Below are 26,257 nucleotides of genomic sequence, written 5' to 3' on the forward strand. Positions count from 1 at the left end.
TCTCCACATCCTCACCAATATTTGTTATTTTCCTTTTTAATTTTTTTATTTTTCTTAACATTTTTTTTTAATTTGAGAGAGAGAGAGAGAACACAGGAAAGGGGCAGAAGGAGAGAGAGAATCCCAAGCAGGCTCCACGCTTAGCACAGAGACCAACATGGGGCTCCATCCCACAAACCATGAGATCATGACCTGACGGAAAACCAAGAGTTGGACACTCAACCGACTGAGCCACCCCAGTACCCACCTTTTGAATTTTTATAGCCATCCTAGCATAACAGGATCAAGGTTCACACGGAGAGTTGTGACACTGAGTCTTTTTTTACCAGGAAGCAACGTTATTCCTGTCAGCACAGGCTGAGTGGTTCATACCCAAAAACTGAGCCCCAAGTGTGGCAGAGTATATAGCCTTTTATACAATTTCTATGTATTTGTCTCCCATACATGGTAACATACATATATACAGCCTGATTGGGTGGTCTATGTTACAGGGTCGTGAAGAATGTCATACACACACACATATCCAGGTTGCCCTCTCTTGTCTTGAGGTTTTCATCACATTCTTCAAGGAAGAGCTCTACCACACTAGTGGTTATCAAGTGTAAATTTTTGGGAACTCAACTTTGTGCAACCAAAATGATTAAGAATCTGAGAATATAGCATCCAAAAAATATAAAGAACTTCTCCCAACAAATAAGAGTCCAGGACTAGATGGCTTCCCCAGGGAATTCTACCAGACGTTTAAAACAGAATTAACACCAATTCTTCTTAAGCTGTTCCAAAAAATAGAAACCGAAGGAAAACTCCCAGACTCATTTTTGAAACCAGCATCACTCTGATCCCCAAGCCAGACAGAGATCCAGCAAAAAANTAATAATAAAAAAAATTAAAAAAAATGGGCAGAACACATGAATAGACACTTTCCAAAGAAAACTTATACATGGCTAAAAGGCACATGAAAAGATGCTCAATATCACCCATCATCAGGGAAATACAAATCAAAACTACAATGAGATACCACTTCACACTTGCAGAACGTCTAAAATTAACAACACAAGAAACAACAGGCATTGGCAAGGATGTGGAGAATGGAGAATGCTCTTTTTTTTTAAATGTTTATTTATTTTGAGAGTGGGGGAGAGGGAGCACGAGCAGGGGAGGGGCAGAGAAGAAGGGAGAGAGAGGATTCCAAGCAGGCTCTGCAATGTCAGCACAGACCCCAATATGGAGCTCTATCCCACAAACGTGAGATCATGACCTGTGCTGAAATCAAGAGTTGGACACTCAACCAAGGGAGCCACGCAGACACCCTGAAAGGGGAACCCTTTCGCATGTTGGTGGGAACGCAAACTTGTGCAGCCATTCGAAAAACAGTATGGAGTTTCCTCAAAAAGTTAAAATTAGAACTATTCTACAATCCAGCAGTTATCTAAAGAATACAAAAATACTGGGGCACCTGGGTGCCTCAGTCAGTTGAGCATCCAACTTTGGCTCAGGTCATAATCTCTAGGTTCATGAGAACCCTGCATTGGGTTCTGTGCTGACAGCTTGGAGCCTGGAGGCTGCTCTGGATTCTGTGTCTCCCTCTCTCTCTGTCCCTCCCCCACTTGTGCTCTGTCTCTCTGTCTCTCAAAAATAAACATTAAAAAAATTTAAGAATACAAAACTACTAATTAAAAGGGATATGTGTACCCCTATGTTTATAGCAACATTATCTACTACAGTCAAATTATGGAGAGAACACAAATGTCCATCAACCATCGACTGATGAATGGATAAAGAAGAGATGGCATACACCACTCACGCCAGTCAGAGTGGCTAAAATGAACAAATGCGGAGACTCTAGATGATGGCGAGGATGTGGAAAAACAGGCACCCTCCTACACTATTGGTGGGAATGTAAACTGGTGCAGCCCCTCTGGAAAACAGTGTGGAGATTTCTCAAAAAATTAACAATAGAACTTCCCTATGACCCAGCAGTAGCACTGCTAGGAATTTACCCATGGGATACAGGAGTGCTAATGCATAGAGGCACATGTACCCCAGTGTACATAGCAGTACTTTCTTTTTTTGTTTTTATTTATTTTTTTTCTTACAAATAGTTTATTGTCAAGTTGGTTTCCATATAACACCCAGTGCTCATCCCCACAAGTGCCCTCCTCGATGCCCATCTCCCCCCTCCCCGCACATCCATCAGTCCTCAGTTTATTTCTCAGCATTCAAGAGTCTCTCATGGTTTGCCTCTCTCCCTTTCCCCCACCATTTCCCCCCTTCTTCTCCCCCATGGTCCTCAGTTAAGTTCCTCCTAATCCTCCTATACGTGCAAACATATGATATTTGTCCTTCTCTGCCCATAACAGCACTTTCAACAATAATCAAATCATGGAAAGAGCCTAGATGTCCATCAACTGATGAATGGATCAAGAAGATGTGGTTTATCTATACAGTGGAATACTCCATGGCAATGAGAAAGAATGAAATCTGGCCATTTGTAGCAATGTGGATTGAACCTGAGGGTGTTATGCTGAGCGAAATAGTCAGGCAGAGAAGAACAGATACCATATGTTTTCACTTATAAGTGGATCAGGAAGAACTTAACAGAGGACCATGGGGGAGGAGAAGGGGAAAAATAGTGGGGGAGAGGGAGGGAGGCATACCATGAGAGACTCTTGAATACTGAGAACAAAATGAGGGCTGATGGGGATGGGGGAGGGGGGAGGAGTGTGATGGGCATGGAGAGGGGCACTTGTTGGGATGAGCACTGGGTGTTACATGGAAACCAACTTGACAATGAACTATGAAAGAAAAAATAAAATGTTAAATTTAAAAAAAGAAGAGGTGGTATACACACACATACATGCGTGTGTATGTGCACACGCATGCACACACACACACACACACACTGGAATATTACTTGTCCACAAAAAAAATGAAATCTTGCCATTTGCAATGACATGGATGGAGCTAGAGAGCATCACGCTAAGTGAAATAAGTCAGTCAGAGAAAGACAAATATATGATTTCATTCATGTGTGGAATTTAAGAAACTAAACAATCACAGAGGAAAAAAAGAGAAGCAAACCATAAAACAGACTCTTAACTATAGAAACGTATGGTTACCAGAGGGGAGGTGGGTATAGGGAATGGGTTAAATGTGTGATGGGAATTAAAAAGGGCATTTGTCATGATGTATTTAAGTGTGAATCACTAAATCATACATCTGAAACTAATATTATACTGTATGTTAAGTAACTGGAATTTACATAAAAACTTAAAAAAAAAAAAGATTCTGAGAGAACATACCAGAGATGGAGAGGGACAAGGAAGGGTGTAATTGGGAACCTGGCCCAGGTGGGCCCTGAACTTTCTGTAGACTCCAGGGATATCCATGCTCCCTACTGTGTAAACAGTCAGCAGATAAGGAGCCACAGAACTGACTGATACTCAGGCCCATTGTGAGTTATTTAAACATCCTCAGCCTCAGTTACCTAACTAACCTTCCAAAAGGAGGACCAGACCAGGCCTGGGGTAGGACCTAGATCTGCAAGTCTGGCTTAAGATGGCTCTGAACTAAGAGAACATGTGATGTTGGCCAGCCAGATATCTGACCCTTACGGGCACTCTACAAATGTTTACTCAGCATGAACTCATAAATGTTCAACTCATGGATAAGAGAGGCAAGAGTTATAGTGTAACCCCAGATTGGGTAATTGCACTCTGAGCAAGAGAAGGAAATATGAGTTCAAATTTTAATGGACAAAATAATCAAAAGGTTGGGAGTTTACTGGATGTGAACTGTTTGCCTTATTCCTTCTTATCGATTATGTTTAAATGGATCTTTTTATTGCCTGCTCTCTGAGGAGCCACTGAGGTCATAAATGTTTAGAGACTTCATTTTCTGGGTTCTACAAGGAGACTGCAGTGTCTGTCCAGCTATGTAAACACAGTGCCAGGAGCAGGACCACCACACCCCAACTTTTCCCCACCCCTGTAGGATCTAAAGCCCTACTTGGTTGAGATCTTTCTCATCCTCCTTCTCCTAGTCCGGGCAGATTTTGTCTCTAAACAATTATCCTAAAGGGAATACATAGTAGGCTGAGAAAAGGTAAATTCCAAAAGAACCAAAAACAGGAGTAGGGAGAGCTCATTCTCTCCTTACCAGCACAGTGTGTTTATAAAATTCAGTCAGGACTTCTAGGCAGGGATGTGACCAGGGTAAGGGGAGTAAAGCATTCCATTCCAAAATTGCCAAAAATCTTAGCAGATAAATGTTCTAATACAATCAGATTATATTTTAATATATTTTTAAAAATCAATATTAATGCAAAGTACCATGAATTTTTTTGCAGAGCTAGAACAAACAATCCTAAAATTTATATGGAACCACAAAAGACTCCAAATAGCCAAAGCAATTTTGTAAAAGAAAAACAAAACTGGAGCTATCACAATTCCAAATTTCAAGCTATATTACAAAGTTGTAGTCATCAAGACTACATAGTACTGGCAACAGAACAGAATAGAGAACCCAGAAATTGACCCACAACTATATGGTCAATTAATCTTCAACAAAGCAGTAAAGAATATTCAATGGAAAAAAGACAACAAATAGTGTTGGTAAACTGGACAGCAACATGCAGAAGAATGAAACTGGACCACTTTCTTACACCATACATAAAAATAAATTCAAAGGGCATGAAGGATCTAAATGTGAGACAAGAAACCATCAAAGTCCTGGAGGAGAACACAGGCAACAACCTCTTTAACCTCACCCACAGTAACTTCTTACTAGACATGGTTGCCAAAGGTAAGGGAAACAAAAGCAAACATGAACTACTGGGATTTTATAAAGATAAAGCACTTCTGCACAGCAAAAGAAATAATCAACAAAACTAAAATGCAGTCCACAGAATCAGAGAAGATATTTGTAAATGACAGATTTGATAAAGGGCTAATATCCAAAATCTATAAAGAACTTTTCAAACTCAACACCCGAAAAAACAAACGACACAGTTAAGAAATGGGCAGAACACAAGAATAGACATTTTTCCAAAGAAGACATCCATATGGCTAACAGCCACATGAAAAGATGCTCTGGGGCGCCTTGGTGGCTCAGTTGGTTAAGCGTTCAACTCTTGATTTGGGCTCAGGTCATGATCTCACAGTATGTGAAGTCAAGACCCACATCGGGCTCTGTGATGACAGCACAGAGCCTGTTTGGGATTCTCTCTCACACTCTCCCTCTGCTCCTTCCCCACTCTGTCTCTGTCTTTCAAAAAAATAAATAAACTTAAAAAAAAGGAAGATGCTCAACATCATTCATCATCAGGGAAATACAAATCAAAACCACAATGAGCTATCAGAATGGCTAAAATTAACAACACAAGAAACAACAGGTGTTGGTGAGGATGTGGAGAAGGGGAACCCTCTTGCACTATTGGTGGGAATACAAACTGGTGCAGCCATTCTGGAGAACAGTACGGAGGTTTCTCAAACAAACAAAACTAGAGCTACCACAACATAGCAATTGCACTACGAGGTATTTATCTAAAGGATAAATATTAAAAATGTTGATTTGAAGGGGTACATGCACCCCAATGTTTATAGCAGCATTATCAACACTAGCCAAATTATGGAAAGAGCCCAGATGTCCATTGATGAATAAAGAAGATATGATGTGTGTATGTATATATGTATAGTCCATCATACATATATATATGTATATATATGTATACATATATATGCACATATATACGGTGGAATATTACTCGGCAATCAAAAAGAATGAAATCTTACCATTTGCCACAATGTAAATGGAACTAGGAAACTAAAATGTATTATGCTGAGCTAAATAAGTCAGTCAGAGAAAGACAAATACCATATGATCCCACTCATATGTGGAATTTAAGAAACACAACAGAGAACATAGGGGAAGGGAAGGAAAATAAGATAAAAACAGAGAGGGAGACAAACCATAAGACACTCTTAAATACAGAGAACAAACTAAAAGTTGATGGAGGGGATAAGGGTGGGGGGATGGGCTAAATGGGTGATGGACACTAAGGAGGGCATTTGCTGGGATGAGCACTGGGTGTTATATATAAGTGATGAATCACTAAATTCTACTTCTGAAACCATTATTACACTATATGTTAACTAACTTGGGTTTAAAGAAAATTTGTAAAAAACTAAAAATAGAACTACCCTATGACCCAGCAACTGCTCCTATTAGGTTTTTACCCAAAGGATACAAAAATACAGATTTGAAGGGATATATGCATTCCAATGTTTATAGCAGCATTATCAACAATAGTCAAACTATGGAGAGAGCCCAAATGTCTATCAGCTGATGAATGGATAAAGATGCGGTATAAGAGACTCTTACATACTGAGAACAAACTGAGGGTTGATGGGGGGGGGGTAAGGGAGAGGGGAAAATGGGTGATGGGCATGAAGAAGGGCACTTGGTGGGATGAGCACTGGGTGTTACATGGAAGCCAACTTGACAATAAACTATATTTAAAAAAGAAAGAGACTATATACATACGTGTGTGTGTGTGTGTGTGTGTGTAGTGGAATATTACTCAGCCATCGAAAAGAATGAAATCTTGTCATTTGCAATGGCATGAATGGAGCTAGAATGTATTATGCTAAGCAAAATAAGTCAGTCAGAGAAAGACAATACCATATGACTTCACTCATATGTGGAATTTAAGAAACAAAACAGATGAACATTTAGGAAGTGGGGGGGGGAGGGGAGAAGAGAGGGAAACAAACCGCAAGAGACTCTTTTCCTTTCTTCCTTCTTTCCTTCCTTCCTTCCCTCCCTTTTCTTTCTTTCTTCTTTTTTTCTCTCTTCTTTCTTTCCTTCTTTCCTTCTTTTGTGTTTCCTCCTTTCATTTATTTTTGAGAGAGAGAGAGAGGGAACATGAGCAGGGGAGGGGGAGTGAGAGAGGGAGACACAGAATCGAAGGCAGGCTCCAGGCTCCAACACAGTACAGAGCCTGACACAGGGCTCAAACCCACAAACTATGAGATCATGACCTGAGCTGAAGTCTGACACTTAACCGACTAAGCCACCCAGGCACCTCTATAGATTCTTAATGTTAGAGAACAAACTATGGGTTGATGGAGGTGAAGTGGGTAAAGGATGGGCTAGATAGGTGATTGGTATTAAGGGATGAGCACTGGGTGTTCTATGTAAGTGATGAGTCACTAAATTCTACTCCTGAAACCAATATTGCACTGTATGTTAACTAGATTTAAATTTAAAAATCAATATTAATGCAAAAAAATATCAACGAGGGACAAAATATCAAAATTTTAAATAACGACAGGATTAGTAGATTAATTTTATCTACACACCAGGGTCCATCTAGTTAATGACATGCACACTGCAGTGTTCAGGGGTGAAGTGTCCTCATTTTGCAACTTATACCAAAATGTGTCAAAATGTAAAATGCATTGATGGTTGGGCAGACAGATAGACTGACAGATAATAATGCAAATAAAGCAAAATTATAAAATTTATAATTTTATAACTATTAAAATGATAATAAAATTTATAAAATTATAAAAATTGGGGAAGAAATTATTAGCAGTATTTTCCCAATCCCCTGCCCTAGTCAGACCCTCATCTCTGACCTTGACAATAACTACAGCCTCCTGGCTGATCTCCTTGCAGAAGGCAAGCTTTGCATGTCTAATCAGGGTTCCCAAATTTGACACCCCCTACAATGGAGTGGTGCCTGCACCTAGTCTGGATGAGAGGTGACTTCCCGAGCTGCCAGCACCCCTCTTCAGACCCCATGTGTCACACTGGAGTCTTTGCAGGTCCCTGCACACCTGTGCTACCTCCATACCTCTGTGTCATTGCTCATGCTGCACCAACTGCTTTATTCTCCCCTGAATGCCTCCTCTACTTTAAGATTCCTCCCAGAGCTTAAAACATGGTGTGTTGAACACAACATTTACCTCTGAAGCCTCCAGAAGCCCCAGTAAAATGCAGTAAAAAGCTTTTGTAAAAGACATAAATTCACAAGAAAAAAAAATAATCACAGGAGACAAGAGCCACCAAAGGTTTGAACTCAGCAAGTACATATAGCCAGGAGTCATCATGAGCCCTTTACACCAGATATCTTTCTAAGCACTCTCCTTAGCCTTCAGAAAAACCATATGCAGTAGGTACTCTTACTGTCAATCCCCTTTTACAGCCATAGAAAGGTTAAGTCACTTAAGCAAGGTTACACAGGCCATAGAGCCAGGATATAAGCCCAGGATGTCTGGCCCCACAGTCTATGCCATGACAACTGCATGTGGCATGAATGAGGCTGAAAAAAGGGGACTGTTTAAAGTCAGTATAACAAAGAGTCCAGATTCCCTGCTGTACTGGGTTAGGCAATGTTCCCTTGGAATGTCACTGTCTACCAGCAACCTTAGAATGTGGCGTTGTCTGGAAGTAGGTCTTTGCAGATATAATTAGTTAAGAGGAGGTCACAGATATGAGCATGACAGCCAAGGACAGGCTGGCATTCAAGAGAATTAATGCAATGACAGGTATCCTTAAAAGAAGAGACAAAGAGACACACAGAGGGACGGCAGCTGTGTGAAGATGAAGGCAGAGTTTGGAGGGATGCTCCACCATAAGCCCAGGAAACCCCAGGACTGCCAGCAACCACCAGGAGGAAGCATGAAGCAGACTCTCCCTCAGAGTGTCTAGGAAGAACCACCCCACCCACACTTTGATCTCAGACTTTCAACCTCCCAAACTATGAGAGAATACAATTCTGTTGTTTGTGGTGCTTTGTTACAATGGCTATCTAGTCTATCCTGCAGAATACTGAGGGACTATTCTCTGCACACACTGAAATACTCTGGACTCGGGAGCCCTGGCAGAGAGGACAACAGACTATGGGACTGAATGCAAGAGGAACCAGGAGATTTTGATCACCCTCTGCCACCTGGCAATCACAGCACACTTCTACCTCCTGCACAGAAGACCAGAGAACTCCTTCTTGGGAAATGTAGCAGCCCTGAGGATATACTGATCCTGATATTTAGGGAGTCTCCAAGCCTCTCACTGACAAATCCCAGACACTCCCAGATATGAGCATGACAGCCAAGGACAGGCTGGCATTCAAGAGAAAGACCAAAACAAGAAGGGAAAGGACCTCAAAGGAACAGAAGCAATGCAGGGAAGGAAGGGAGATTTGGAAAATTATCACAGTAGCCTGAAAGCTGTGCTCACATAAAATCAAAGCAGACAGTAAAAAAGAACATTTGGAAATAAAAAATATAACAGAAGATGTAACATTCTGTAGAAAGGTAGGAAGATAAATTTAGGGAATTCACTTGGAAAGAAAAGACAAAGAGATGCAAAATGGGAGAGAAAATATAAGAAAACTAAAGAATCACTACACGAGTTCTATCATCAAACAAACAGGGGTTTCAGAGAAGAGAACAGAGAAAAATAAAAGAAATAATTCAAGACAACTCCCCAGAACTGAAGGGCAAAGAGTCTTGGGATTGAAAGGCCAATACATGAGACAGTCCAATATGGTAGACCCTAGCCACATGTGGCTACATTTTAATATAAATTTATTAAAATTAGATAAAATCAGAAATACAGTTCTTCAGTCACACCAGCCACATTTCAAGTGCTTACTAGCCCCATACTGGAGGCAACCATTTTGGACAACACAGATATAGGACATGTACATCTTTGCAGAAAGTTCTCTTGGACAGCTCTGCCTAGAATAATGGATGAAAGCAGATCCATGAAGTCACACTGTCATGAACTTTCATAACACTATGGTCAAAAAGAAGATCCCCCGAGCTTCCAGAAATGGGGTGGGGGTGGAGTGTTACAAAAAACAAGTGACACACAAAGGCTCCGACATCAGAAGAGCATTAAACCTCTCAAAGCAACACCCTATGTGTTCAAGGGCAAGTGGTTACAGGTGAGGAAGGGGAAAAAAAGACCCCATGTCTTCAAATTCAGGGAGAAAAATTCTGCCTACCTAGAATTCTATGTCTAAATCATCAATCAAGCATGAGAATAGGACAGATATATATTCAGACACACACATTCTTTTTTTTATTTTTATTTTTATTTTTTATTTTTTTACAAATAGTTTATTGTCAAATTAGTTTCCACATAACACCCAGTGCTCATCCCCACGAGTGCCCTCCTCCATGCCCATTTCCCCCTCCCACCTACATCCATCAGTCCTCACTTTTTGTCAGCATTCAAGAGTCTCTCATGGTTTGCCTTTCTCCCTTTCCCCCACCATTTCCCCCTTCTTCTCCCCCTTGTTCCTCAGTTAAGTTCCTCCTAATCCTCCTATACGTGCAAACATTATATTTGTCCTTCTCTGCCTGACTTATTTCACTCAGCATAACACCCTCAAGGTCCATCCATGTTGCTACACATGGCCAGATTTCATTTTTTCTCATTGCCATGTAGTATTCCATGGTATAGATAAACCACATCTTCTTGATCCATTCGTCCGTTGATGGACACTTAGGCTCTTTCCATGTTTTGGCTATTGTGGAGAGTGCTGCTGTGAACATTGGGGTACATGTGCTCCTATGCATCAGCATTTCTGTATCCCTTGGGTAGATTCCTAGCAGTGCTATTGCTGGGTCATAGGGGAGTTCTATTGTTAACTTTTTGAGGAACCTCCACACTGTTTTCCAGAGGGGCTGTACCAGTTTACATTCCCACCAACAGTGTAGGAGGGTGCCCGTTTCTCCACATCCTCGCCAGCATCTAGAGTTCTCTGATTTGCTCATTTTAGCCACTCTGACTGGTGTGAGGTGGTATCTCAGTGTGGCTTTGATTTGTATTTCCCTGATGAGGAGGGATGCTGAGCATCGTTTCATGCAGACACACACATTCTTAAAAAAAAAATTTTATTCTTCTGCATCATTCTTCTGAAAGCTACAAGGATATGGCCCCTGCTAAAATGAGGGAGAAAACCAAAAAAAAGAGAAGCCACAACAGCACAGGATGCCCAGGATGATGGACATTCAGAAGTTGCAGGGAGCACGCAGACTGGAACAAAGCAAGGAGAGAGCCTCAGAGGGCTTGACCATGCAGACGGAGTGACACGTCTGGTGGAAAATGATGGTGGGACATAGAAAAATCAAATTTTATAAAAAGGAATTGTTGATTCCAAGTAAAATTAAGAGCTGTCAAGAGCAAAAACAGGAGCATAGACATGTATGTGGCTCAAATGTGAATAGTAAGTACTTAAATTATATTGATGCAGCACTGAATAGGAATCAAGTTCCCATTCCTGTTTTGGGAAGGTGGAAAGTGCATATGAAGCAGGAGGAAATTAGCAACCTGAAATCTCAGCTTCCAAATAATCAAGAAGTAGCAGTATGAGCATGTCATTTAATGACATGGTAATCAATACCAGAAGAAATCACTAAACTGGTTGAAAGTGGACTCTGGAGGGAAAAATGGGAGTGGAGAGCAGGTGGAGCAAAGCATCGCTAGTTTTGCTTTAAGCTGTATAGACCTGTTCAACTTTTTAAAGCATGGACATCTATACATTTGATTTTTAAAGGCCTCCCACCAGGGTGCCTGGGTGGCTCAGTTGGCTGAGCATCCAGCTTTGGCTCAGGTCATGATCTCACATTTCGTGAGTTTGAGCCCCACATTGGGCTCGCTGCTGTCAACACAGAGCCCACTTCAGATCTTCTGGCCCCCTTTCTCTCTGCCCTTGCCCCGCTTGTGCTGTCTCTCTCTCAAAAATAAATAAAACATTTAAAGAAAGAAAGAAATAAAAACCTCACATTCTGTATCAGCTCCTCCCAACCCCCTTCGGGAATAAGCACACCTTCTCTATGCTCCCAAAGCACTGGGGATGACCTCCTGCCACTCTGAATCATTTTGTTCATAGGTCTGACTTCTTCCCACCAGGAGCATCTCTTGCATGATCCAGAGTGGTGCCTAGGAAATGTTTGTGGCTCGGAACAAAATCCAGAAAAAGATCCTTCCTGCTGAGCTTCTAGGCATGTTTGAAGTTCAGATGAACTTCCCGATAAGAGGTGTTGAGAAATCCTCAAATAACCAAAGAACGAGAGGTACTGGTAGAGTCCATATGTTGTTTCCGATATGTGTTTCCCAGACAGCCTCAAGATATTTTACTGAAGGCCAACTGTGTGCTCAGCAGTGTGTAGGACTTGAGAGGATAGCGGTGGGGCCAACACTAGCCTCAAAGCCATACCTGCCTTTTGGGGCTTCAGCCCAGCAGTCAGACTAATGAGCTTCTCTGGAAATAGTTCAGCATAATGAGTGATGTGACAGGTCTGGAAGGGTTTGCCTTTTCTACTCTCTCATTACAGATATCATTAACCTTTCTGAGCTTCAGTTTCCTCAGAGAGCTCTTAGGAGGATTAAATGAGATAACCATAAAATTAAAGCCTTGGACTCCAACAGTGACACTCTTTCCACCTGTCTAATTCTTTCATCTTTGTTAATCAATCAACTGTGTTATGGTATCATTTGCAGATATGAGAGACACAGTGCTATTGAAAATGCACAGATGCTCAAAGAAAACATACCTTTTTAACTTTTCAAAATGAGATCATAGTCCTCCTCACTGCCCTTTTTCTCCTCCTCCCAGAATGAGCTCAGGATGTTTGGGGGTATGACTTCTGGACTGGGGAAATAAGCCTTAGAACCTCTCTCAACCCTGGGCCTTACAGGGTTGTGTTTCCCAAACAGTTCTATAGAGGGTTCTTGATGCTCTGAAACTGTGTCCAAGGTTCTATCAGGCCTGGGAGACCTGCTGACCTGGGCCCTTCTCACTGGCACCCAGGACCTGGCACCACTCTCTACGCAGCTTTGATGAGAGTGCACATCCACTGCTGCAGAGCCCCAGCCCTCCTATGACAGCCATGTGCAGGCCCTCAGGCTCTCTCCACAGATCCTGGTATAGACTGAATTGTGACCTCTCCAAATCTGTATGTTGAAGTCCTAATTCCTAGCAATTCAAAACATAACTGCAGTTGGAAATGTTGTTTTTAGGAAGGCAAAGGATTAAATGTGGTCACTACTATGGGCCCTAATTCAACATGACTGGTGCCCTTATAGGAAGAGGAGATCAGGACACAGAATCTACAGAAGGAAGACCACGTGAAGCCACAGGGAGAGGATGGCCATCTGAAAGCCATGGAGAGAAGTGCAGAAGGAACCAATCTTGCTGACTGCTTGATCATGGACTTCCAGGCTCCAGAACTGTAAGAGAATTTGTCTTTGAAGCTCCCCAGTCTGTGGCACTTTGTTACAATAGCCTAGCAAACTTCATGCAGATCCATTCTCTCAGGGGGACATCTGGGGCCCTGTCACCATACTTTGAGCAGAGGTGGCTAGGGGCAAGAAGGGAAGCCATGGTTTCTACAAACCATGCTCTGCTTACTTGAGATATTCCTGTACATCCCTGGGCTCACCCTGGATAGCAGCCTTCTCCCATGCCTAGATGCCTAAATGAGGAGTGTCAATATCTTACCTTCCCTTCAGCCTGGATGACCCTCCCTCTACAGTGAAGCCACAGGGTGGAGCCAAGTTAACCTCAGCCCTGATCACAGAGATCTGCAAGGCCCTGAGCAAAACACAAGTCTGAGGCCCAACTTACAATTCCCATAAGGTCCAAACCCCAATATCATCTTGGAAGATGACATAAAGGGGGAGGAAATCACTAAGACTGAACTAAAAGGGTTCAGGTTACTCAAACAAGCCTGAGAAGCTGCTAAATAAACACATTAAAGCATGAAGTGGACAATTCAGTTCCCACATCTGGCCTCTAGTACCAGCTTTCCTGGGATTTTACTACCTCTCATAAAGAGCCCCTAGGGCACCCAAACAGGTCAGACCTGAGTCTCCCAAAGCACAGCAGGTATGTATGGATCAGGTCAGAAGGAAAACCAGTGTGAGTAATGGCAAAGTGCTCAAGCCAGAACTCCTTGATCTCTTTCTCTCTCTCCCCCACCTCTGTCCATCCTCAAGGACTGTCCACTTCTCCCACAGAATGCATCTCCTACCCACCACCACTGCCATTGTCCTGGCCATGCTGCCATCATTTTTCTCATGAATACCTAACCCCCCACTCCTACTCTGTCCCCTCTCAGCCAGCCTCCAGGCTGCCACCACAGGGAAAGCACATTGTCTCACTCCTCACAGACTCTCTGGTAAGTCCCACACACACTTAATAGAAGTCAGACACCTGCCATTGGTCCCTGAGGTTCCTGCCCACCCTTCCAGCCTTGTCTCCTTTCACTATGTGCCTCACTCTTGGCCCTTCAGCCACATGGGTCTTGTCATTGTCAGATGAAGCCAAGCCCTTTCCTGCCTACTTGTTTCTGCCACCTGAAATACTCTTCTTCTGCCCACTCATGGGGCCTAATTTTTCATGTTTAAAGTTAAAATATCATTTCCTGGGGCTCTTGGGTGGCTCAGTGGGTTAAGTGTCCGACTTCGGCTCAAGTCATGATCTCACAGCTTGTGGGTTCAGGCCCTGCATCTGGCTCTGTGCTGACTGCCAGCTCAGAGCCTGGAGCCTGTTTCAGATTCTGAATCTCCCTCTCTCTCTGCCCCTCCATTGCTCATGCTCTCTCCCTCTCTCTCTCAGAAATAAATAAAACATTAAAAAATAAAATAAAATATCATCTCCTCAGAGAGGCCCTCCCTGACCCTCCAGGCTAATCAGATAATCAGCTGCAATCTTGGCACCACGGTGCTACATTTGTTTCCTTCTTGGCACTTAAGCAACATCTAATTGCTATATCTGCCTTCTTATTGGCTGTCTCTCTCCTCACTGGGATGTGACCCTATGAGGAGGGCAGGAACCTTGACTGTTGTTCACCCTCGTATCCTCAACACTGAAATAATGTCTGGCACAGTGCAGAAGTTCAACAGATACTGGTTGAATACATCAAAATTCTGGAGTGCTGTAGAACATAACACAAGATACTCCAGATGGCTCCAAGCTCCCTTCGTAGAACATATTGCTTCTGAGAGTGACTGATGCCCAGCATCGCCAATTTTCCTCTGAGGGCATTTCCTCCTTTCACCCCGAGTGAGGGAGCTGTTCAGCTGTCCCCGAAGTTTTGTGTCTCTGCAGGAAATGGAACCATTTTTCTGCTGATGCAGCACCCATTACTCCCTTAGGAGAACAACTTAATAGAGGGTGAAAAGTCTGGAGCATTCAAAAACAGAACCACTGCGCCTGAAACTAATGTGACCCTTCTTGGGACCTTCCCCTCCCCTCATAGTAAAGAAACTGCCTGCCCCATGTTACACAGCTGGTCTGTGTTGGAGTGCATTTCAAAGCCAGGCCATTAAACACAGCAAGTACTCTGAACTACACTGTCATCTGCATGAAGATGTTCCTTGTGACATGACAGCAAAAATCTGAACACAAGGCTCTTTTTCAACTTGGTGTCAACTGTTGCGCAAAAAAAACTTGAAATTAAGTTTGGGGGCCTGCTGACCCCCTGACTATTACTTTTCCCTTCTCAATTCTTGACCCTCTTTCAGGCTTCTTTTCCTTCCTCAGATAAACTTGGGCCTGTGCTGCCCAATACGGCAGGCACTGGGTTATTGAACCTCTGGACTGAGATTTGCTATAAAACATTTTATGAATTTAATAGATCTTGAAGATTTAGTATTTAAAAAGTAATACATTTAATTATTAATTTTTATATTAATTACATGTTGAAAATGATAGTCTTTGGAATATATTGCATTACATAATGTATACTATTAAAATCAATTTCATTTCTTCCTTTTTATGTTACCAGTTCCTTTACAGTTACCAGAAAAAATTTTTTAAATTTATTTATTTAGTTACCAGAAAATTTTAAATGCATATGTGACTTGCATCACATTCCTATTGGACACTCTGTAGACTCTCCTGCTTGCTGAGGGCATCACTGTGATTTGCAAAGGGCCAGGTTTAAGCTGTCATAGCCAAAGAATCCTTTATAAGGAAAAGTAGGATAGCTGTGGCCAGAGACAAAATTATCCTCAACAAATTAAAGGGTGAAATGTTGGGTCAAGACTGCAAACCCCTTTGATGTAATATATTTTCCTCAACCCTGAAACACTAATATAATCTAGTAGGGAGAAAGAATAGGGGTTCCTAGTAGAAAGAGAAGAGAAAAATGACATTACTTTCCAGAGAGGCCTCTTTCTTTCACAAATAAGAAAAATCCAATATAAATGGGTGTAAACAGAAAAAGGAATTCTCTGGCTCTAGTAACCATGTTGGCTTCACTCACCAATATTTTCCCCCTGACAGTGCAAGGTAGCCAGCAGCAGTTCAAAACTTACATCCTCACAGTTAGTAATCCCAAAATAAATATACTCTCATTGGTCTGAATCAGGCACATGCTCACCCCTAAACCAGTCATTCTGACTCTGACTGGCCTGCCCACCCCAGAGCAGAAAAATCAAGTCAATCTATTGATAAGAAATGAACTTGGAGTAGGGAAGGGGTGCTCCCCTTTTATTCTCCTAAAAGAAAAGGGAGGCAAGATCAGTAGACGTGGGCACACAGAGCCTCTCTCTTTCAATACTCTGAGAGGACGTGAATCTTCTTCATACATGGTCCCCAGCACACAAAGAGAAAGGGGGTAGTTTCTTACAAATTGCAATGAACAGAGATATGCTTAGCTCGCCCTAGGTAATGGTAGTTCATTTCAAGGATATGTGGAAATGTGAAGAGACACAGAATATCAATTATATTGGAAAGGATGTGTCTGGATTCAAGTAATAGACAAATAATAGTAACAAAGACATTTAATTATCTCCCATAAAAAGGATTCTGGAAGTATGTAGTGCCAGGATTGGTACAATGCAGTCATTCAAGACAAAGCTCCCTTAATCTTTCAACTCTGTCATCCTCAGAGTACCTCCTCTCATGGCTGCAAAATGGCTGCTGCAGCTCTGAGCATCACATCTTTACATAAATATGGGAAAACATAGGAAAAGAAGGTGGCAATAAAAGGAATTCTCTCTTTACACACATCCCTCTTGTCATGGAGGAAAATGTTTCCTAGAAGCCCCTAGAAGATTTCTCTTTATGTCTCATTGGCTAGAACTGCATCATACATCCACCTCTATACCAATTACTGGCAAAGGGGACGATGGTTACATTTGGTTTTCACCAGTGATGATCCATTCCCTATTGACTTTGCCACTTGAGTAAAATTTATGTCATTTTAAGCCAACAACTTATGGTAATTTGCTATAGCAGCCCTAAGGCACTAATACTAGCATCATCCCTAGCCTTCTGTGGCCAAAAAAAAAAAGGGAGGTGGGTGGGTGGGCATAAGGCTCATTTCCAGAGGGAATCTTCTGAACTTCCTGCCAGAGTAAGGTCATCAGACATCCATAGTTCTTAAAAGAGAAGCATGCTTGTCATCTCAGGAAGTGCCAGCTCATTACAAAAGAGCTCCAGAAAAAAATGGGAGAAACCAAGGTGAGGTAAGTGGCATGAATCACAAATTATAATATCAAAACAGGAAAAGAAGAGGGAAGGCAGAGGAAGAGAAAGTCCCTGAACAGCATGAGGAATGTGGGACATTCAGGGAAGGAAGAAGCCACACATGAAAAAATATTCCTCAAGCACCTGCTCTTGCCTAACACAGACCTGGGAACTTTCAGGTACCATAATCATAGGAAAAAGTCTTTCTTATAAGAATTCAAATGCAGCAATTTCTTACTTGACACATTCCCAAAGGCAAGGGAATCAAGAGCAAAAATGAACTATTGGGACCTCATCCAGATTAAAAGTTCTGCACGGCAAAGGAAACAATCCATAAAACTAATAGGCAACCAACAGAATGGGAAAAGATAGTTGCCAATGACATNAAATGATGGAGGAAAGGGAGAGAGGCAAACCATGAGAGACTCTTGAATGCTGACAAAAACTGAGGACTGATGGATGTGGGGGGGAGGGGTGATGGACATGGAGGAGGGCACTTGTGGGGATGAGCACTGGGTGTTATGTGGAAACTAACTTGACAATAAACTATTTGTAAAAAAAGAAAAAAAAAAGAGATGTGGTTTATCTACACAATGGAATATTCCATGGCAATGAGAAAGAATGAAATCTGGCCATGTGTAGCAACATGGATGGATCTTGAGGGTGTTATGCTGACTGAAATAAGTCAGGCAGAGAAGGACAGATACCATATGTTTGCACGTATAGGAGGATTAGGAGGAACTTAATGGAGGACCATGGGGGAGAAGAAGGGGGAAAATAGTGGGGGAGAGGGAGGGAGGCAAACCATGAGAGACTCTTGAATGCTGAGAACAAACTGAGGATTGATGGGGTTGGGAGGGAGAGAAGGGGGGTGATGGGCATGGAGGAGGGCACTTGTGGGGATGAGCACTGGGAGTTATATGGAAACCAACTTGACAATAAACTATTAAAAAATAATAATAAAGATACTATGAAGAAAAAAAAAGAATTCAAAATCTAGTTAGAAAAAGAAACCAATTTACTCAATTAATGGTAGTTTAAAGCTAGAAAAAAATATTAGAAATCAGTCCATTGTCCAGAGTCCTTTATTTGTCAAAAAGTGTTAGGTGCTCATTGTTTGCCATTCTCTGTTCTTGGCATTTGAGATCCAACACAATCAGCAAAGTCCCTACTCTTGAATAATTTGCATTCTAGAGGGAAGAAGTAGATGATAAAAAAGAAAATATAAGGTGTTTATAAGAGGAATGATAAAAATAAACAAAGGCAAAATGACAGGAAGTGATTGGTGGCTGGTTGGCAAAAGCCTCTCTGAGGAAATCATGTTTGAGTCTTGAATGACAAGAAAAAACTACAAGAAGAGTGCCTGGGTGGCTCAGTCAGTTAAGTGTCCAACTTCAACTCAGGTCATGATCCCACAGTTTGTGGGTTCAAGCCCCGCATCGGGCTCTGCGCTGACATCTCAGAGCCTGGAGCCTGCTTCAGATTCTGTGTCTCCCTCTCTCTCTGCCCCTCCCCAACTCATGCTCTGTTTCTCTCTGTCTCAAAAATAAATAAACATTTTTAAAAAGTTTTTAAAAGAAAAGAAAAAACTACAAGAACACATAGTAAAGTATTAGCTCAGCAGACCTGAGTTGTCCAAACCCTACATATTCCAAAGAAAGGATACTGACCAACTTGAGGGAAAAACCTTTAAGCCCTTAGAATATGCTGCCTAGAGAAGGACTGATACCATATGTTTTCACTTATAAGTGGAATAGGAGAAACTTAACAGAGGACCATGGGGGAGGGGAAGGGGAAAAATAGTTGGGGAGAGGGAGGAAGGCAAACTATGAGAGACTCTTGAATACTGAGAACAAACTGAGGACTGATGGGGGTGGGAGAGAGGGAAAGGGGGGTGATGGACATGGAGGAGGACACATGTTCAGATGAGCACTAGGTTATATGGAAACCAACTTAACAATAAACTATAAAAAAGAAAAAGAAAAAAGAATACGCTGCCTAATATAAGGGTCTTTGTATCCCTGGGCACTCTGGGCCATACCAGATAGTTTATGCCAACAATGTGAATTATGGTAGAGGTCTTGGGCCATGCTGTATCAGTTTGACCTTTGGAGGTGCTGTAAACAGAATAACTAAGGTCAGCCACATGAGCAATCCACACTTAGACTAACCCTCAATAAAAACCCTAGGCAGCAAGTCTCAAGTGAGCTTTGCTTGTTGGCAACACATCATACATGCTCTCACACATCATTGCTAGGAAGATTCAGGGCCGGCTGTCCAATTCCATTGGGAAGACAACTAAATTTTGTATCTTATGTGCTTTTTATCTTTGCTGATTTCAATCTGTATCTTTTTGCTAGAGCAAACCATAACCATGAGTATAAAAGCTTTACTGAGTTCTGTGAGTTCTTCTAGCAAATCACTGTACTTGAAGGTAGTCTTCAGGACCCCTAACTTAGAGATAAATGAGAGAAGACTATCCCATACAAAGAGAATCGCTTGTGCAAAAGCCTTGAGGTGGGAATGCAAATGAGATTTAGACGAAGAACAAACAAAGGATCTGCCAAGAGTCACACATTGGTGTGGAGAAAGAACTGAACCCAGAGCTTAGATCTGCTGACCGTCACTCACAGGATTTTCCCTGAAGCAGCCTGGAATGGTAGAAATGGGACAGGCTTAGAAGTCACACATATAGTTTCAAATCCTGGTTCTACCTATATTGGCTATGTGACCCTGAGGAATCTGTTCAACCTCTATGAACCTCAGCATCCTCATCTCCAAAAAGGATTTGATGCATATTTCATGGCTTATGCAAAAAGTAAATGAGATAATGCATGTAAAATCCCTGGAATATGAGGGCTCTTAGTTTAAATTTTCCCCAGAGGTAGGCCCTGAGGCAAATATTTGGATATAAATAGCTAATTTGGGGAGTGACACTAGGATGTACTCTGGAAAGATGGAGAAGTGACACAAGGAAGGTAGGAATGTGAATTGGTGTATGTTCATGAGCAGGTTGCTGCTGTAGAAAAGTGGAGTTCAGTCCTCCAGAGGACCTTTTGCTGACTATGCAGGATGTGCCTCAGAACTGTGTTGAGGGTAAGGGAAGCTAGGATGTCTTCTCACCTCTTATTTGTGAAGGAGTGCTGCTTTGGGCATTAACTGCCTCACACTTCCTGCTTGTCCCTTAGTAAGTCAAGCACATGAGGGTATCCTCAGTCCCTGAGACACAGGAAGCATGGAAACTGTCTTCAGGAATATGTGTGGTACACCAAAAGCATCTACTCCAATACAAATAACTGAATCTTGGTTTTCCTTCTCCTTTCTGCTTTTTGCCTAGAGCATATACCCCCAAAGATCTCAGAAGAATGAAATTAATAGCTAACAGGCTGGAAACCTTGACAGAAGTAAAATTGTTTTTATTTTTCCATCATCAAGTACTATGCCTAGCAAGAGAACTTAGGAAGACATTGCAAATCCATGGACGACAGTGAGAGCCTTTTTATGCTCAGCCATTCACTCCTGGTCTTCTGATTGCTAATGCTGCCCTTACTTCCTGCTCCAGAGCCTTCTACAAGCCACTCTCATGGGTTTGAAAGTCTCTCCATGAATTCCAGCATATTTATGGAAGGCAAAGTCCTCACAGGGAGACAATACACAGAATTGCTGGCTTGAAACAGAGGACATATCTAAAGGATGAAAGATGCAGGGGAAGGAAGTAGGCAGCAGCTTGAGTGAGCACTCCAAGATCAGCCAAAGGGTCATGTCTGACCTCCTGGAACATCTCTTTTCAAGCAGGGGCTACCTATGGAGGTGGAAAACAGATATCAGAAGACAACAATGCCAAGTGAACAAGGCCCAGGCCTCCCATGAGCTTCACCCAGAACAGCTTTTTTAAACTGCAGCTTAGCATTCCTTCCGCCAATGTAGTCACAGAAGGCCATAGAAGGTCTCTGAGTCACAGAGTGACCTACAAACAGTCACTGGAGAAGTCAGAGAATGGAAAGCAGAAAACATCCAGATAAGACCAGACATGATATTATGGAGGAAACTAAGGGACAACTGAAACAGTGTGGTTGGGGAAAAGTCATAGACGTCTGGATCTGAGGGTCTCACTTGAATCTGTCATTCTGTCAATCTGTCAATCTTCATTTGGCCATGGGCAAGACCCTTCCACTCTCAACTCTATGTCCACCACATAAGGAGGTTGTACTGTAGGTCTTACTGCCCAGGTAGGATTCCATGAGCTAAGTTCTAAATTTCCAAGGTTACAGAAACAGAAGATAGAGATAAAAGGCAGGAGTGGTGACTGAGATCAAAAGCCGGATAGAATATGTTGCAACTAAATCAAGTCACCAATTGCCTCACATATCTAATGTTTTCCCACAGCAATGCTTTGCTGGCATAATCCTTGTTGAATATTAAACAATGACCTCAATGTGGCACATAAACTTTAGGAAGTTCAGATTATAATCAGACTAGCTCAGTCAGGTTGAGAATATGAACTTCAACTCACCACAGAAACACACTATTATGAAACAGCTCTGGGGCACCTGGGTGGCTTAGTCGGTTAAGCATCCGACTTTCGCTTAGGTCATGATCTCGCAGTTCGTGGGTTCGAGCCCCGCGTCAGGCTCTGTGCTGACTGCCAGCTCAGAGCCTGGAGCCTGTTTCAGTCTGTGACTCCCTCTCTCTCTGACCCTCCCCTGCTCACGCTGTCTCTCTCTCTCTCCTAAAAATAAATAAAACATTAAAAAAAAAGAAACAGCTCTAGTGCCTGCCACTCAAAGTCAAGATTTCTCATACAGTTTCAATTCTCTCAGAATATATACATTAAAGTAGAACCTAAGGCTGTTACATGTATGCCCACAAATTGCATCCACCAATAAAAAAAAAGCCCTATGGAAGCTGACTAAAACATAATAGATTTATATCCATTAAATTACCTGGGGGATTGGGAGACTTTAATCAATAAACCCCAACGCGGGTAAAGTTACTTTTGCAATGACAGAAGCCAAAATTTTTCAAATACTTCTTAAGAAGGAGACTGAAACTGTCTAAATTTCCCTTAGTACTCATAGGCTGGTAGAAATGTATTCCTCCCTCCCTCCCTCCCTCCTTCCTTCCTTCCTTCCTTCCTCCCTCTCTCTCTCTCACTCTCTTTCTTTCTTTCACTACATAATAACTCAAAAACCATACAAACTATATAGTTATCCAGTAAAGATAAATATATGAACAAATATAAAAACATATATCATTGTAATTTTGGTTTGTAACTCCACCTTTTACTGCATTATAGGATTTAAAAGACAAAAGCATAAAAAACAACTATAAATCTACATTAATGGGTACACCACATATAAAGATGTAATTTACAATCAATAACATAAAATGGGGGGGCGGGTGTTGCAGAGCTGTAAAAGAGTAGAGTTCATTTTATGTAATTGAAGTTAAGTTTAAAATAGATTTTTGTAACTTTAGGATATTTTATGTAATCTACAGGACAACCACAAAGAAAATATCTATAGAATTTATACAAAAGCAAATGAGAAGGGAATCAAAAACTGTGACTATAAAAAGCCAACCAAGGGTGCCTGGGTGGCTCAGTTGGATAAGTGTCAGACTTAGGCTCAGGTCATGATTTCACGGTTTGTAAGTTCGAGCCTGGCATCAGATTCTGTGTCTTCTTCTCTGCCTCTCCCCTGCTCTCTCTCTTTCTCTCTCTCAAAAATAAATAAACATTTAAAATTTATTTTTTAAAAAAGCCAACCAAACACAAAGGGCAGTAATACAGGAGGAAATGAGAAACAATAGGCTATATGACATACAGAAACAAATATCAAAATGATAATAGCAACTCCTTCCCTATCATTAATTACTTTAAATATAAAGTACCCAATCAAAAGACAGAGATTGTCAGAATCCAACTATATTGTGTCTATAAGAGATTTGCTTTATTTTTTTAAAGTTTATTTGTTTTTTTAAAATAATCTCTACACCCAACGTGGGGTTCAAACACATGACTCCAAGATTAAGAGTCACATGTTCTTTTTTAATGTTTTATTTATTTCTGAGAGAGAGGGAGAGAGAGGAAGAGAGAGCGTGAGCAGGGGAGGGTCAGAGAGAGGGAGAGATACAGAATCTGAAACAGGTTCCCGCCTCTGAGCTAGCTGTCAGCACAGAGCTCAATGCGGGCTAGAATTCATGAACCGTGAGATCATGACCTGAGCTGAAGTCAGACGCTTAACCAACTGAGCCACCCAAGCACCCCTAGAGTTACATGTTCTACCAACTGAGGCAGCCAGGCCCCCCAAGAGATTCACTTTATATCGAATTACATGCACAGGTTGAAAGTTAAAGGATGGAAAAAGATATTCCATTAAACTGAAAACCAAAAGAGAACAGGCATGGCTATCCTAATATCAGACAAAATAGACTTTAATTCAAAAACTGCAGACTCCCTATAGCTTTCTTAGTTGAGAATCTCATAGTGTTCATTGGCACAGACCCCAGTGACCTGCCTTGAAAAGGACACAGGAAGCTTTTGACATGTGGTAACGCCATTGCAACTAAAGAACTCCTTCTCACCAAAAAAGGGAGATGCTGCTGCACATCACCCAGAAGGAGCTGCTGTTATGCCACCCTAGGGACAAGGGCTGCCAGCCTCCTTTAACCTTGTGCATGTCCCAGACTCCAGATCCATGGCTACCCTGCCTGTACCAACACTTCAGGCCCAGAGTCCATAGCTTCTCTGTGTGTGCTCTCACTCAAACCCATGGATCCATGGCTATTCCACATGCATCCATGTCCCAGGCATCAGAGTCATCACTGCCATGGGCCAGCCAGCACCCTAGACTCCAGAGCCACTATTGCTCCATGTTCTAGACCCTGTCTCTGTCACCACGTGGTATGCACTCACATCTCATGCAACAGAGCCATTGCCATTGTGGGCTAGCCAGTGCCCAGGACTCCATAGCCACTGTTGTCCTATGAGCACCTGTACTCCAGACTCTGAGTCTGTTGCTGCTCTGCAAGTGCCAGCACCTGATCAACAGAGCCATCACCACTGTGGACTATCCAATGTCCCTAAACCTGGAGCCACTGTCTTCATGCACTCCAGTCTGCTGTTCCATGGTAGCCACGTGGTCATCCACACCAATCTCACCACTACTTCAAGGGAACTCAGAAGTTGGATACAGTGCCAAGAGAGATCCTCCCAGCAATAATAACCCCTGTAAGAGAAAAAAGAGATCAGGAGGTTCCCAGTAGTTGAAGACCCCAATAACTACTGTAGACACTCACATCCTTGACCACTGAGGACCTCAGCTAATGGAGCTGCACAAAGACAATACTGCTGGGCCTTCCGTGGGGCTGGAATTGCCAATATCCTGCCCAGCAAGCATCCTTGCATCCACCCACAGGTGAAGGTATTCCCCCATCAAAACCAGTCTGTAAAATCTGGAAGAGGTGACTGCTCTATCAAATGCACAAACATCAATGCGAGGCTATGAGAAAACAAACAAACAAAAAGGAACACAATTTTACAGTAACTGACTGCAAAGAAACTGATATCTATGAATTTCCAAAGAACTTAAAATAATTTCTAGCATGTTACAAAAGAATACAGGTAGATAACTCAACAAAGCCTAGAAAACAGTACATGATTAAAATGAGAAGTTCAACAGAAACAAATCATTTTAAAGAAAACAAAAACAAATGGAAATCCTCAAGATAAAGAATACAATGACAAAATGAAAACTGAAAAGGAGAGAGCATCAACAGCAGACATATCAAGCAGAAGAAAGAATCTGTGAACTCAAAAACAGACCATTTGAAATTATTCAGCTAGAGGAGAGAAAAAAAAAAAAAAAGAATGGAAAGAGTGAAGAAAGCCTACAGAAATTATGAGACACCACTAAGCAAAAACAATATTCACATTATGGGAGTCCCAGAAGACAACACAGACAAAGGGCAGAAATCTTATTTAAAGATATAACAGCTGAGGGGCACCTATGTGGCTTGGTTGGTTAATTATCTGGCTCTTGATTTCAGCTCAGGTCATGATCTCAAGGTTGTGAGATCAAGCTTCACATCAGATTCAGTCCTGACAGCACAAAGCCTGCTTGGGAGATTCTCTCTCTCTTTTTTCCCCTCCTCTGCTCACACTCTCTCAAAGAATAAATAAACTTTAAAAAGTACAACATGGAAAGAAGGAAGGAAGGAAGGAGTGGCAAACAGCTGAAAACTTCCCAAACCCAGGGGAAAATAGAGATATCCAGGTATATGAAGCTCACAGGTCCCTAACAGATTCAACCCAGAGGACTTCACTGAGACACAATATAATAAAACAGCCAAAAATAAAAAACAAATAATTTTGAGAGCAGCAAGGGAAAAAAAGCTCATCTAATACAAGGGAACTTCCATAGGACTATCAGTGGCTTTCTCAGCAGAAATCTTGTAGACAAAAAGAGAGTGGAATAATATATAGTGCTAAAAATTTTTTAAAAATTGGCAACCAATGGGGTGCCTAGGTGGCTCAGTCAGTTGAGCGTCTGGCTTCAGCTCAGGTCATGATCTCATGGCTCATGGGTTCAAGCCCCACATCCGGCACTGTGCTGACAGCTCAGAGCCTGGAGCCTGCTCCGGATTCTGTGTCTCCCTCTCTCTCTGCCCCTCCCCTGCTCTTCCTCCTCCTCCTCCTCCTCTCTCTCTCTCTCTCAAAAACAAATAAACATTTAAAAAAATTGTCAACCAGTGGCGCCT

The 26,257-nt window shown here is 42.0% G+C and overlaps 2 protein-coding genes across 3 annotated transcripts in view; both read right to left on the minus strand.

Annotated features, from left to right (window-relative positions):
• The window catches only part of LOC144227124 (cytochrome P450 3A12), a 105,197-nt gene that overhangs the window by 65,354 nt on the left and 13,586 nt on the right, over positions 1 to 26,257 (minus strand). The window lies entirely within an intron of this gene.
• ZSCAN25 (zinc finger and SCAN domain containing 25) overlaps positions 20,928 to 26,257 on the minus strand; it is a 44,617-nt gene continuing 39,287 nt past the window's right edge. Inside the window, exon 6 of the mRNA XM_077758664.1 lies at positions 20,928 to 21,299. Coding sequence (XP_077614790.1) covers positions 21,256 to 21,299 — 44 coding nt within the window. The 3' untranslated portion in view covers positions 20,928 to 21,255. The remainder of the gene's footprint in view (positions 21,300 to 26,257) is intronic.

Source organism: Crocuta crocuta, unplaced genomic scaffold, assembly GCF_008692635.1.
Source record: "Crocuta crocuta isolate KB4526 unplaced genomic scaffold, BGI_CrCroc_1.0 scaffold273, whole genome shotgun sequence".
NCBI lineage: Eukaryota > Metazoa > Chordata > Mammalia > Carnivora > Hyaenidae > Crocuta > Crocuta crocuta.